General features: G+C 43.9%; 1 protein-coding gene across 1 annotated transcript in view; it reads right to left on the bottom strand.

Moving 5' to 3' along the window:
* Positions 1-14,033, bottom strand: part of LOC126354538 (arylsulfatase B-like) — a 336,832-nt gene that overhangs the window by 176,705 nt on the left and 146,094 nt on the right. The window contains exon 5 of the mRNA XM_050004269.1: positions 2,299-2,554. Coding sequence (XP_049860226.1) covers positions 2,299-2,554 — 256 coding nt within the window. The remainder of the gene's footprint in view (positions 1-2,298; positions 2,555-14,033) is intronic.

Here is a 14,033-nt window from a genome sequence, read left to right on the forward strand (position 1 = left end):
TGATACTTCAGCAGTTACTTTCCCCTTTCCAATTCACTTCAAGGACCTTCACGCATCACTTAGGTTTAACACTAACGTTCCCCATAAGATTATGGTCCCCATAAGACTATGCAGTCCATTGCTTAACTGACCGCATAAATGCTGCTGACTGCTCGTAGCTGTGGGTTCGGCACTACATCACACATCAGGACCAGCACTTCCATACGACTACCATTCTTTAACCAGCTGTGTTACAAAAATTAATTTCTCCCTTTGGCATTATGAAAGAAGGACAGGATGACACCCAGGGCATCTACATGACAACACGTTAGGTTCTGGCATGAACAGATAGTGGCCACCCACTTGGCAAATGGCTCTGAGTTGACGCCTCTATTGAGTAAACAACCATCTTGGCGGCGGGGGAAGTACTGTCTCAGTCACCATCTTCTGGTTGCAGTCAGCATCGTTCGACAAGACTACTTGCCATTCGGTCCTGCATTTACATTTAGCACCGATGGGCATGATGGTCTAACGAAGTTCCTAACAGGTACTGCCCAATTTCTGACTCCTGTCATTGGCAACACTATCCAGAAATCATGGATAGGCCAGACTTTGCTCCCTGGATGACACTGCCTTGCTGTAAGCCACTGTCGGACTGGTCAGCTTTCTCACTCAGATGTCGTTTGACCCTGAGGCACGGATGCATTACCAACCCCGTCGGATGCCCGGCCAGCGAGAAACCTTTGCACCAAACCTTTCTGTTTACCGCTGTGGTTGCGATCCCGACGATATGCCACCACTAAGGAACATGGATTCTTTGCCCAGCCTGCCCATAGGATACGGAACTAAAGCGTCACCGTACCATAAACTATGGTAACAAATGTATATGGTTTCAACATGAACTTCGCTGGACTTTTTTTCCTCCCACTTGACGATACGCAAACTCGGGTCAAAGAGGCTGAAGCCCACAACTGTTGTCCCACCCTCCAACATGGCTGACACTATCTCTGCCGACTCCATTATACTGGTACAGAGTTGCTGGTTATGCTCCGAGTTGGAATTTACGTACACAATTGTTCTCTGCATGAGAATTAAGGCTTATTTAGAGACTGCCGTTGATGAAATCTTCTCAGACTGTCAACCGAGTCGTGAACGAGTAGTCAGAATATTTCGACGAGTTTCCTGCTCGTCGTCTTCTGACGAACTTTAGGGTCTGTTTGTTCCTTTATAGCCCCTGGAATGCAAGACTGCTCTGTAGAAGGTCCAACTGGTGGGCCAGTCACGTGCCTCCAGAAGAGATTTCTCGGCCGTTGTGGTGGATTAGGTGGAGGGTGTTTCTGGGGGCTTCGCATCCTGGTGCTGCCTGTTTATTCCTCCCACTGTCCTTGCCACTTTGACATCATACTGGTTCAAATGTTCAAATGTTCAAGTGCGTGTGAAATATTATGGTACTTAACTGCTAAAGTCATCAGTCGCTAAGCTTACACACTACTTAACCTAAATTATCCTAAGGACAAGCACACACACGCATGCCCGAGGGAGGACTCGAAACTCCGCCATAACTGCAGCGCCCTAGACCACTCGACTAATCCTGCGCGTCTCAGAGTGGTCTTACGGTATTTTTGTAAATGCAACGTGGAGCACAGCTGGAATTTGACGTTAACAAAAATACTTCAGAGACGTTATAACGTTAAGCACCACCGGCAGCTTGTGTAATAAACAGCACCAGTGTTTGAGGCCTAGATCACCCTCAACCCTACCTCCACCACCGGTATCGACAGCTCTTCTGGCGACACCGATTGTTACGAACCTAATTGTCCCTCTTCAGTAGAGTCTCTGATACTGCAGCTACATATGATTTAAATGGTCCTCTAACTGACACTTCACCTGATGATGACGACTAGAAATCCTGTCGAAACCCGCTGATAAAAGGAAGCCTTGTCACATCTGGTTACCCACGAAGATATCATCATTATATAAGTTTGCTTACTTTCATAGCTGGTGTCTTTGACGATAAAATCTTCTGGTTCTTCACTGCTCCAAGTGTCGATCGCTCTGCTGAAATCTTCTTCAAGATTGGTTTGGCGCACTTGCATGACTGAAGCCATCCAGGGACACCAATGATATTGTGAAGAAGATCTCAGCAGAGAGATCGAAACATCGAGCATTGACGAAGTTGAAGGGGAATATGAAGCAGCCTAATGCCTTACCAGTTTTTATCATCAGATTTCGCCAGTTTTCATAAACATCAGTGCACTGGTACTTAAAAAGAGCTGTGAGATGTGCAGTGCAGCCTTTTCTGCAGAGTGGGACAAGTACCTGCGTAGGCCCTCCTGGCGGGGTCGCCAATGTGGCGAAGGTCCGGCAGAGGCCCCGGCGGCGGCTGCAGCGGCTGCGCCGGGTTGCCGGCGTGCGGCGCCAGGTGCGACAGGTAGAGGAAGAGCGGCCGCGAGGCGTCGTGCCGCTCTATGACGCGCTCGGCCTCCTCGCTGAAGGCGTCGGTCGAGTAGCGGCCCGCGCTGTCGTAGTCCACCTCCAGCCCGCGGCGCATGTCGTAGCCTCTGAACGGCGAGAACTGTGGCACATGTAAGAATGTCTCAGTTCGTGGTGTCCTCAACAGCACCAGTTTTCTGAATGATGATAATCTGCCGCAGTGGTAGCTATTGGTTTGATTAAAATATCTCTCTATGCGTGCATCCGGCTGTGCAGACGAGCTGTTTTTTTCGTTTTCTGCACAAGTTTTCGACGACCAGCCCAATCTTCTTCGGGTGCTACTCATTGTGCTGTTACTCGTTGCCTGGACTCCGACCAGACTGTCAAGTGTTATTGGTATTGAACCGCTGTTTATAGTTGTTGCCGCGTTTGCCTCCTGAGGCCCCTATTCCCTTTGCTTGAAAGGTATTTGCTAGGTTCAAACCACTGTTTCTCTATCTATACGTGGACGACGTGTTTGTGTTGTGGCAACGTGGAACGAAAGAACTTGAGGAGTTTCTGGAACATTTGAATCGTATTCATTCGTAGATAAAAATTCACGATGAAATTAGACAAACAGGGCAAGCTTACCTTTCCTGGACATATTACAAGACCCTGCTAAAAAATAATTCCCCCGAATTTTGTGTGTGAAACCCCTTATAGCTTCGTAATAGGAGCATACTAATGTTCTATATCTTTATTGTTCTTGTGTGCATATTTACTTCTGAACACAGTTCTCTGGCGACGAATACATTTCTCTCAAAGTGAGACCATTTTCTTGGTACCGTCACTGCAGAGAGAGAGAGAGAGAGAGAGAGAGAGAGAGAGAGAGAGAGTGACTTTGTTGATGAGCTAAGAACTCACCTGTGCTTTCACAGCTTCATCTTATTTGCAGATGATACAAACATTGTAACAAATAGTAAGTCAAATATAAATTTAGAAAGAGCAGCTAATCAAATTTTTACTGACATTAATAAGTGGTTCATAGCCAATTCACTGTCATTAAACTCTGGTGTGTGTATAAAATATGGGAACATGGAAATAGGAGAAGTTGAGAGTGTAAAATTCTTGGGATTAAAACTTGATAATAAATTCAGTTCGGAGCAACATACTAACGAATTGCTAAAGCGCCTAAACAAGTCTGTGTTTGCAATGCGACTGATGTCAGACATAGGAGATATAAATATTAAAAAAAACTGGCATATTATGTCACATGGCATCATATTTTGGGGTAACTCCACAAACTGAGAAATTTTTTTTAGAGTACAGCAGCGTATAATAAGAGTAGTGAGTAGTGTAAATCTAAGAACATCATGGCGAAACCTATTCAAAAAATTGCGCATATTAACCACAGCTTCTCAGTATATTTATTCCTTATTGAAGGTTGTTGGAAATAATACATCTCTTTTTACATCTAACTGCTTAGTACACAGTATCAATACTAGGAATAAGAACAATGTACATAAAGATTTAAAATCACTTACTCTTGCCCAGGAAGGAGTCCAGTATTCAGCAACACATATTTTCAATAAGTTACCAGCAATCTTTAAGAGTTTACTTTCAGACAAGGCACAATTTAAACATAATTTGAAAGAATGTTTGGTGGCCTCAACAAGTGCAGTAGACCATTCTAATGAAAATTTATTATACTTCAAAGTTTGACAATACTCGGTTGTAACAGCCATGTAACTACCTACTGTGTGAATGATGGATGTATGGAAATCAGATGTAAGTATTAAATCTGTAAATATTATAAGTTTAAATTTAATTCATGTACATAAGTTTACTGTTTATTGACTGAGGAACATTAAAATTAATGAAACTTCAAGTTGGGGAAGAAATAGTAGTCCAAGGGAGCCAAGTCTGGAGAATAGGGGAGATGTGAAACGAGTTGGAATCCCGTTTCCAATAATTTTGTGACCGCAACTGCAGAGGTGTGTGCTGGTGCATTGTTGTGATGGAAAAGGACTTTCTTGTGGTCAAATCTCCGGCGTTTTTCTTGCAGCTCGAATTTCAAACGGTCCAATAACGATGAATTTTATGCACCTGAAATAGTTTTAACCTTTTCCAGATAGTCGATGAGGATTAGCCCTTGCGAATCCCAAAAGACAGTGGCTACAACCTTTCTGATCGAAAGAATGGTCATTGCCTTATTTGGTGAAGATTCTCCCTTGGTAATCCATTGTGTACATTGTTCTTTGGTCTCACGAGTAAATTTATCCATGTTTCATCCACAGTGTCGAAACGACGCTTAAAGTCCTGTGGATTCTTCCTGAACAGCTGCAAACCATCCTTGCAACACTTCAAACGATTTTGTTTTTGGGCAAGCGTGAGCAGTAGCGGAAACCATCTTGTGGATAGCTTTCTCATGTCGAAATGTTTATGCATAACATTATGTACCCATTCATTCGAGATGCCCACAGAACTAGCAATTTCACTCACTTTAACTCTTCTGTCATCTATCATATCATGGATTTTATCAATGATTTTTGGAGTTGTAACCTCCACAGGGCGTCCAGAACGTTCAGCATCACTTGTGCCCATATGGCCACTACGAAAAATTTTAAACCACTTATTCTAGTCGAAGGTGCATAGTCACCGTAATGTTTATCAAGCTCCTCTTTAGTCTCCTAAGACGTTTTGCCTTTCATAAATTAATGTTCAATCACCACACGAAATTCTTTTTCGTCCATTTTTCGACAATCACTCGACTTCCTTGATTCACACGAATGCCAAACATAAGGAAATAGACCAATATGGCAGAAACTTGTTGTGCGTTCCTTCCAAAGATGCTTCTAACTGAACGTGACCTCGATACGCGCCGTTGCTGCCATCTCTCGGACTTTGAACGAACTTTTGAAACTCCCTTGTTAGTTAGGTTATACGGTGCCACGTTACACACTACAAAACTAGAGCCCTCTAGCGGCAGTGTTGCAAGTTGCGCCACCAAAGTGGGAAAGTCCGTCGAGTAATAAGCGTGATAGGTAATACTTCAATCGATATTTAAAAAAGAACGAGTAATTCGGAGGTATTACTTTTCAGCATTTCTTCTCAGCTAAGAGAAGACCCGGAGGACACCTGGGTGAGAGTGCTAACGACTCTGGGCCACAGAGTTCGTACACTTTTAGACAGGGAGAGCCTCGACGATGAATAGCAACATCTACGAATAGTATTCAGGCGGAATTGGTTCTGCTATCGTGGAACTAAGGAGGCGTTACAGTCAAAATCAACTTTGAGAAAGAGATTGATACAAAGAAAGAGGAGGCGACAGTGGTTCGTCTGCCTTACGATGACCCGCTAGCTGGAAATCTCGGCTGACTTGGTCTGTTCAAATGTGTCCTCTGTAAAATGTTAATTGTTCGCTTCTGGGTGGTTTAATGTCGCTAAAATTTGGCTACTGTGCGTAGAAAGTGTCTCCATGAACTACGTGACCACACGAGTCACAGTATAAACACCAATTCGCAGCCTGGCTGGAGTCCAGCCAGGTAGTGAGCGCCCTAAGCCGCGAACGTTCAGTGCCTGCAGAAGACGGCTAGGGTCGGTGATCGGTGTATTGCGCGTGAAATGGGAACACAACATGACTCTACATGCCCAGGAAACCGGAGAGGCAAAAATATCGCTTTATTCAGCGTTCACTACCGAGCGAAGTGGCGCAGTGGGGATGCACTGTACTCGTATTCGAAAGGACGACGGCTCAAATTCCCCTGCGGCCATCCACGTTCCGGTTTTCACGGATAATCGTAAATCGTTTAAAGCAAATGCCTGGATGGTTCCTCGTGCAGGTCACGGGTGCTCTCCTCCCGTACCCTACACCATTCCGAGTCTCTAATGACAACATAGTAGAGGAAGTCTTAATCTCTAAACGCCCTTCTTCTTTTGATACTAAAAAATGTTGACTGTGAAGCGATTCTCGAGTGGCTGCGTTGTAACGGGTGCTTAAGATTAAAGTTCTGCTACTCACAGTGGTCCACTGTTAGCTATGATTGTCATACGGTAATACGAAAATTGGCAGGTATTCTAATGCGTTAATGCGGAACCGAAGTGTAACCACCAGGTACAAATCTGGCGTTGTAAAGTGTTGGTATGACGGTATGGCACCCACGCTTTCGTCGGCAACCTGAGAAGTGAATTAACAGTATGACTGCGGGGAAGAGACACCGTGCGCTGTTAGTTACACTGTTTTATGTGAAAGGCAGCAATTCAAAAATGACCCTGAGCACTATGGAACTTAACTGCTGTGGTCATCAGTCCCCTAGAACTTAGAACTAATTAAACCTAACTAACCTAAGGACATCACACACATCCATGCCCGAGGCAGGATTCGAACCTGCGACTGTAGCAGCAGCGCGGCTCCGGACTGGAGCGCCTAGAACCGCACGACCACCGCGGCCGGCAAAAGGCAGCAATTACGTCGCATTGAGAGAGCATCGCCGACTGAAAGGTGTCAGGAGAGGCTCAATATCATTAAATGGTTTAAAGAAGATGATAACGAAATTCGAAAATATGCACGAGCTTGTTGTGGCAGTGGGGGAGGAAGGTGTCCTTTCTCGATTAAAGTTACTGACGAAGTTGCTGTTGTTGTAACTGACTATGTAGCACGAGTTCCGGGCAATGGTAGTGCTCGTGGAGTGACACGAGAGTTGTCCATCCCATAGTCAAATGTACCGAAAGCTTTGTGTCTATTTTGCACTGATGCAGGTGGTCCAGCAACTGATACCTCGCAAACCCCAGCAACGATCTGAAATTTCTCTTCGGTCTGTGGCACGGATCGAGCTCCATGACGTGTCGCCGGGCAATATTCTATGGAATGACGTGACACATTGTACACTACATGCTGCAGTGGATACACAGAATGCCAGAATTCCGAGTAACGTTAAACAGCGTGTTGTTGAGGAAGAGCCATTGTACAGGCCGTATGTGACTGATGTGACTGCATTGTATGGATTCACAAACACCTTTACCCTCGATCCCGTCTGTTTTGAAGAGCATACAGCCTGTCATGTGTACGTGAACTCCATACGTTGTAGAACCGCAGCGTGGAAATCGTGCTTCGGAAGGGCGGAACGGTATGGAAACCACTGTTTTCATGCACGATGGGGCAACACCTCATGTCGGTTTCACAGTGAAAGATCTGCTTAATGTAATCTTCCACGAACGTGTTATCTCCACAGGTTTTCCAGATGAATGCCCTGCAAGATCACCTGATCTGAATCCATGTTACTTCGGTTCTGGGGGTATCTAAATGAATACCATTACCAGGGACACTTTCGGTCTGTGCCTGATCTGAAGGGCAGTACATAGGAACACGTTGCTCATATTCCATCGTAACTGCTGTGAAAAACTGTTGATCACATAGTTTTACGGATCAAGTACCTTGAAACCTCTTCGGGTTAGCTGCCGGATCGTAAAATAAACTTGACTCGATATTTCGGTGAACCAGCTGGTCGCCATCTTCAGGAAAATGCTGCTTCTGCTTATGAGTCCCGCAGAGAGCTGACGCCCGGCTGCAATTCGACGTCCTAAATACGCCACGGTTCAGTACACGGCGCATGCACCCCTCATCACGGATGCTGTCCTCCAAGACAGGGAGGTGGAACACTGCTGGCAACGATATATCGCACTCAGGGTATAACACTACCGTCTGTCTGCTGCTGTACCGTAACCTTAAAGCAGGTTGTGAAATAAAACAATCTTATTAAAGCAATTATGGTATAACGCAACAGAGCAGTGTTGCCCTCTGAGAGGAATTTTGTTGTGTTGACCGTGTTGTACCTAATGGAGGTGGCTTATCGGAAGTGAAAGTCAGAATTACGGAAATATTTGAAGAGTAACAAACAAAATTTTGCCTATCTGCACTGTTTAACGGGTAAAGAAAACGGTCGCCAGCCTAACTAGGCAAGAGAATGATTAACATTCTCGTTCAAGAAAATTGTTATTAGTAACTTTTATGGATAAACACAACCTATACTTTGTCAACGCGAGTGCAGTGAACTCTTGACACATACGTATGTTTTAAGATTGAAGCTAACAACTGGAGCAGCACAAACTATTTGCAAAATTATAGCAGATACTGAAACACACTATTACTTTAAGGGCTTACGCAAACTCGATGGTCTTTATAACGTTATTATTACTATTCACTACAGAATCATTAACTGGATATAGGTTAAGTCTCTCTCAGTTAAAGACTTTACTATTTAAAATGAAAGTTAATTGGAACACACTAACAGGTTGCTTCTCACTATCATTTGAATACAGAAATAATGTTGTTCATAATTAGTGGTCTTCCCATTACTTGTTACCTAGCATTAACACAATCGGCAAACTGTGGATCCTGTTATATTATTAATATGCACTTCCAATACACAAGAGAGACAAACACTTAGCAAACATGAGTATATAACTTTTCACACTGCAGTTTTCCACTTTTACTACATTGAGAGACAAAATTAACATATATGTAAGACACTGTCTCACCTTCTGAGATTTACAACAGGCAGTAATGTGATCATTTACTAAGCAAAACTTTAAAAGCTTCAGTCTTACGAACTCTTAGTTTGAAGTTGGCAACAATACATTAATAAGCAGTTTTAAAAGGAAAATTACTTTCATCAAGCATCATTAACTTTAACTTTATTTTTACTATGTTCAAGAGGCGTCAATTAGAAAAACACTGGGCTTTCATGTTGTTTCAGTAAGGACACTCGGAAATCACTTCAGTTCAAACGGAGGGGAACCTGAGAGGTGTTGTGATAAGGAGAAAAATCAAGGTAGGTACATAAATTGAGTTATAAATTATCTTATATTTGAGAACACTAACACATCCAGTTAGCTGATCCTTCACTGTACATTACTATAGTGCTCCATTACAATGATTGCGCAATGTGGTGGCGATTGCATGTTGGTAGTTGAAATTGCAGGTAGAATTGCTCGAATCTGTCATTTCTTGGTGGCGATGACACATACAAATTCGAGAATGGTTCCAGCTATTTATCCATCCATCCGAGGCATTGGAAAGTAGCAGAAAAAGCCTTTCCCGGAACCAGCACAATATGCATCTTTATCATGGCAATGCACAGTTTGGTAGCTCGTCCCCGACTCGTAGCTCGTCTCCGACTGACTCTTGTTCCACCTTTTCTATCTAGGCCAACCACAATTTGCGAGCGCTACACAGTTTCGTTCCCGAGGGGAACCACTACTCCTTTTACATACAAACTAACTAAGAACACTAATATTGACATTTCTACCAAAAATTATTCACACAAAATTACAATTATATACAGTAAGTTTTGTTCCTTCCAAATAGGACAAAGAATTTAAATGACAGATGCACTACATTGCATAGAATCATCTCATGACATCGAAGTTCTTACAATGAAAGGAGTATAGATTTTATGTTATCGATTCAAACAAACACATTTACAGAAGCTCAATGATGTAATATTAAATAAAACACAAGCAAACTAAATCAGTACAGCATTAGAGCTATGGTGTTACAAGGGTCGCACCGAAGAACGTTCAGTTTTGATGCGAGACAATACAGAACTCCACGTCTTGCTAAGAGGAAACCCATTGTCTCTGTTGGTTAAATTATCCGCCAACCTAATTTCAATCGCCTCCTTATAGGGCATTTTCCTGAAGATGGCGACCAGTTGGATCGCCTAAATATCGAGTCAAGTTGGTTTTAGGATGCGGCAGCAAACTCGAAGAGACTTTCAAGAGTTATTACGCCGGGAAACCCTACGCAATCAGACCGAGCACCTCGTTGACGTCTTCAACAAAATGTGCTGGGGTGGTTAATAACAATATCAAGATATCGCGTTTCTGACTTGTGTGACCTTTTCTACACACATCATGTCCCTAATCCGTTTCACACGGAACAGTTCTATACATCTGTCTTGCATTCACAGAGCCAGATTTCCACCTCGTGCACGAGCGCATTAGAGTATCTACCAAGGTTTGCTGCCCTAGAATAAGTACAACCCACACTGCATCTCTCTGAGTAGCTGCACTTTAATTATAACCAACTGGTATAACAAATTAAATGACCCAAGTTGAGTTCCAGACGAAGAGTTACCCAGTTATACGATTCTAAAGTCGTAGGTGGTTGATTGTACTCTGTAATTCATCCCTTCAAGTGTGTGTCTTAGTGTCTCTCGGAACTGGTGTGTAATTACTGCTGACGCTGGCTGGCAGAGTCACACTGCATACTTTACTCACTCACTGAAACTCGTCTTGGTTCTTTGCAATGTATGGACCAAAACTAAAGTTACTTGGGAGCGAATGTATGCATTAAAGATCGTTTCCATAGTGCTGTACAGGGAGAAATACACTCCGCAGGCCAATAACATGCCTCTCTTCGTTGGGCTATACTCATGCGTACACCCTGTTGCTGCTCTCTTTTTTTTTCAGTGTTCTTGGCAAAAATTTTGCAGAGCGTCTGGTTGTAAGACGAGTCGCCTTTGGCATTGCAGGTGGGCCTGAAACTGGTAACCCTTCTTGTGGAGGGGATACGGCCAACTGGTCCCGAAGGCTAACAATGAATTCAACTGTGCCTCTTTCGCCACAGTATTTTTTGTATAAAATGTATGCACTCAAGCATTCTACGTCCAATAAATGGCCAAAAACCCTTTGATAATAACTTTTATTTGCTCCACGCTATTATTTAGCTCTGTAGCTGGGAACTGCTCCATTTCACGCTCCTCCGTTCTTGTCGTAATAGATGACTGACTACACAGTGTTTTTACACAAAGTTATTTCTTAAATTTACCTCTTAAAACGTAATGCCCTGCTAGGTTCTGAGCATCACGACGTCTCTCCTGTCCTCCCTATTTCACCGACATCTGCTTATTACCGTACGCAATCGCCAGCCAGGAAACCGCTTTCTATTTTGACGCATTCTGCCGACAATGTTGGTTTTTTTATTGATTAGTTTGCCAACCAGACCTGTGTACTGTTATGGAAGTAAACAGACAACCACTTACGAGCAAATCATGAGTAAGTTTCAAAACATTCTGAGAAGCGCTTTTTCATTTCAGCATAGTGACTGCCGTAACATTTACCTTAGTAATGTAATGTCCCATATGTGTCAGTAACAGCTTTCACACAATTCCTAAAATGTGTTATCTTCACTGGCAATAGGTACCAAGTACTCGAACTGGCATTAACTGATCTTTACAACAACTGCTCGCCTAAAACTTTTCATTCCACTACCTAAAAACTGCAAAATTTTGTAGATCAGCATATGTGTTGAAATCTGTGTGAACGAGAGAGCCGTGGACAGATATATACTGAAGTTCAAATTTATGGTATAGCGATATGCTCACATACAGATGGCGGTAGTATTGCGTACACAAGTGTAAAAGGGCAGTGCCTCGGCGAAGCCGTCATTTGTACTCAGGCGATTCATCAGGTTTCCGACGTGATTGTGGCCGCACGACAGGAATTAACAGACTTTGAACGCGGAATTGTAGCTGTAGCTAGGCGCATTGGACATTCCATTTCAAAAATCGTTCGGGAATTCAATATCCCACGATGCATAGCGTCAAGCGTGAGCCGAGAATACCAAATTTTAGGCATTATCTCTCACCACGGACAACACTCACGTAACAGCCGAAAACAGCGGTGTTTTCAGTGCTAATAGAAAAGCAACAAAACAGCGGAAATCAATCTGGGACGTACGGCTAACGTATCCGTTAGCGAAGTGCGTCGAAATTCGGCGGTTATTGGACTATGGCAGCAGACAACCGTGCCTTCGCTAACAGCACGACATCGCCTGTAGCGCCTCTAGTGCGCTCGTCACCGTGTCGGTTGGACCCTAGACCACTGGAAAACCGTTGCCTGAGCAGGTATGTCCTGATTTCAGGAGTTGATGGCAGGATTCGGGTGTGGCGCGGACCCCACGAAGGCATGGATCGAGGTTGTCAAGCCGGCCGCTGTGACCGAGCGGTTCAGTCCGGAAACGCGCTGCTGCTACAGTCGCAGGTTCTAATCCTGCCTCGGGCATGGTTGTGTGTGAAATCCTTTGGTTAATTATGTTTAAGTACGAGGGTCAGTCAAATGCAAACCTTAAATATTTTTTTAAATATTATTAATTATTGTGCAGAAGTGGTACAAAGCTGTATCACCTTCCAACATAATCTCCACCACGCTCAATGCAAGTTCCCCAGCGCTTACAAAGGGCATACATTCCTTTAGGGAAAAATTCTTTTGGTAGTCCGCGCAACCATTCCTTCTCCGCGTAGCGTACCTCTTCATTAGAACAGAACTTATTTCGTCCCGTTGCGTCTTTGAGTGGCCCAAACATATGGAAATCACTTGGGGCAATGTCTGGTGAGTATGGTGGATGAGGAAGACACAAAAAATGCTGGTCTGTGATTGTTACAACTGTTTTACGGGCAGTGTGCGGCCTTACATTGTCATGTTGCAAAAAGGACACCTGCTGACAGCAATCGACGTCGCTTTAATTTGATTGCAGGCCGCAGATGATTTTTTAGGAGATCTGTATATGATGTACTGGTGACAGTGGCCGCTCTAGGCATGTAATGCTCAAGAATGACTCCTTTTTCGTCCCAAAAGAGAGTCCGCATAACGTTCCCTGCTGATGGTTATGATCGAAACGTCTTTGATTTTGGTGATGAGGAATTGCGCCATTCCTTGCTCGCTCTCTTCGTTTCCGGTTGGTGGAAGTGAACCTAGGTTTCAATTCTTGCAAGGAAGCCATCGCCTTATCATTCAAAGCGCCGAAGAAGTTCTTCACAAGCATCAACACGTCGTTCTCTCATTTCAGGTGTCAGCTGGCGTGGCACCCATGTTGCAGACACCTTGTGAAACTGGAGCACATTATGCACAATGTGGTGTGCTGACCCATGAGTAACCTGTAAATATGCTGCAATGTCATTCACTGTCACTCGGCGGTATTTCTTCACTATGGCTTCAGCTGCTGCAATGTTCTGTGGAGTCATAATTTATTGTGTCTGACCTGGCCGAAGAGCATCTTCCACTGAGGTCACACCATTTGCAAACTTCCTACTCCATTCATAGACTTGCTGTTGTGACAACCATGCATCACCGTACTGAACCTTCATTCGTCGATGAATATCAATAGATTCCACACCATCACTATCCAAAAACAGAATAGCAGAACGCTGTCATTCACTGGTGCAAGTCGCAAGTGGGGTGGCCATCTTTATACTGATACTGCGACGACATGTGAGCATCTGCACTATGCTGCCACCTACAGGCCATTCTGCACGCTGTTAGTAAGGCGCTTGCCAACTTACAGGATAACGGCGCGAAATTTCGATTTGTTATTACATATTTAAGGTTTTCATTAGACTCATCATCGTAGTTCCAAGTCTAGGGGACTGATGACCTCAGATGACCCATAGTGGTTAGAGCCATTTTAACCTTTTTTGAGGTTGTCAACAAGGCACTGTGCAAGGTGATGGTGAGGACATTGTTTACAGGGGATGGGCAGGATCCTCTGGTTCAACTGCACAAGCCAATGACTGGGGATGGTTATGTTCGGCTACATGAAGACCATTTACAGCCATTCATGGACTTAATGTTCCCAATCAACT

Source organism: Schistocerca gregaria, chromosome 3 (genome assembly GCF_023897955.1).
Source record: "Schistocerca gregaria isolate iqSchGreg1 chromosome 3, iqSchGreg1.2, whole genome shotgun sequence".
NCBI classification, from domain to species: Eukaryota; Metazoa; Arthropoda; class Insecta; order Orthoptera; family Acrididae; genus Schistocerca; species Schistocerca gregaria.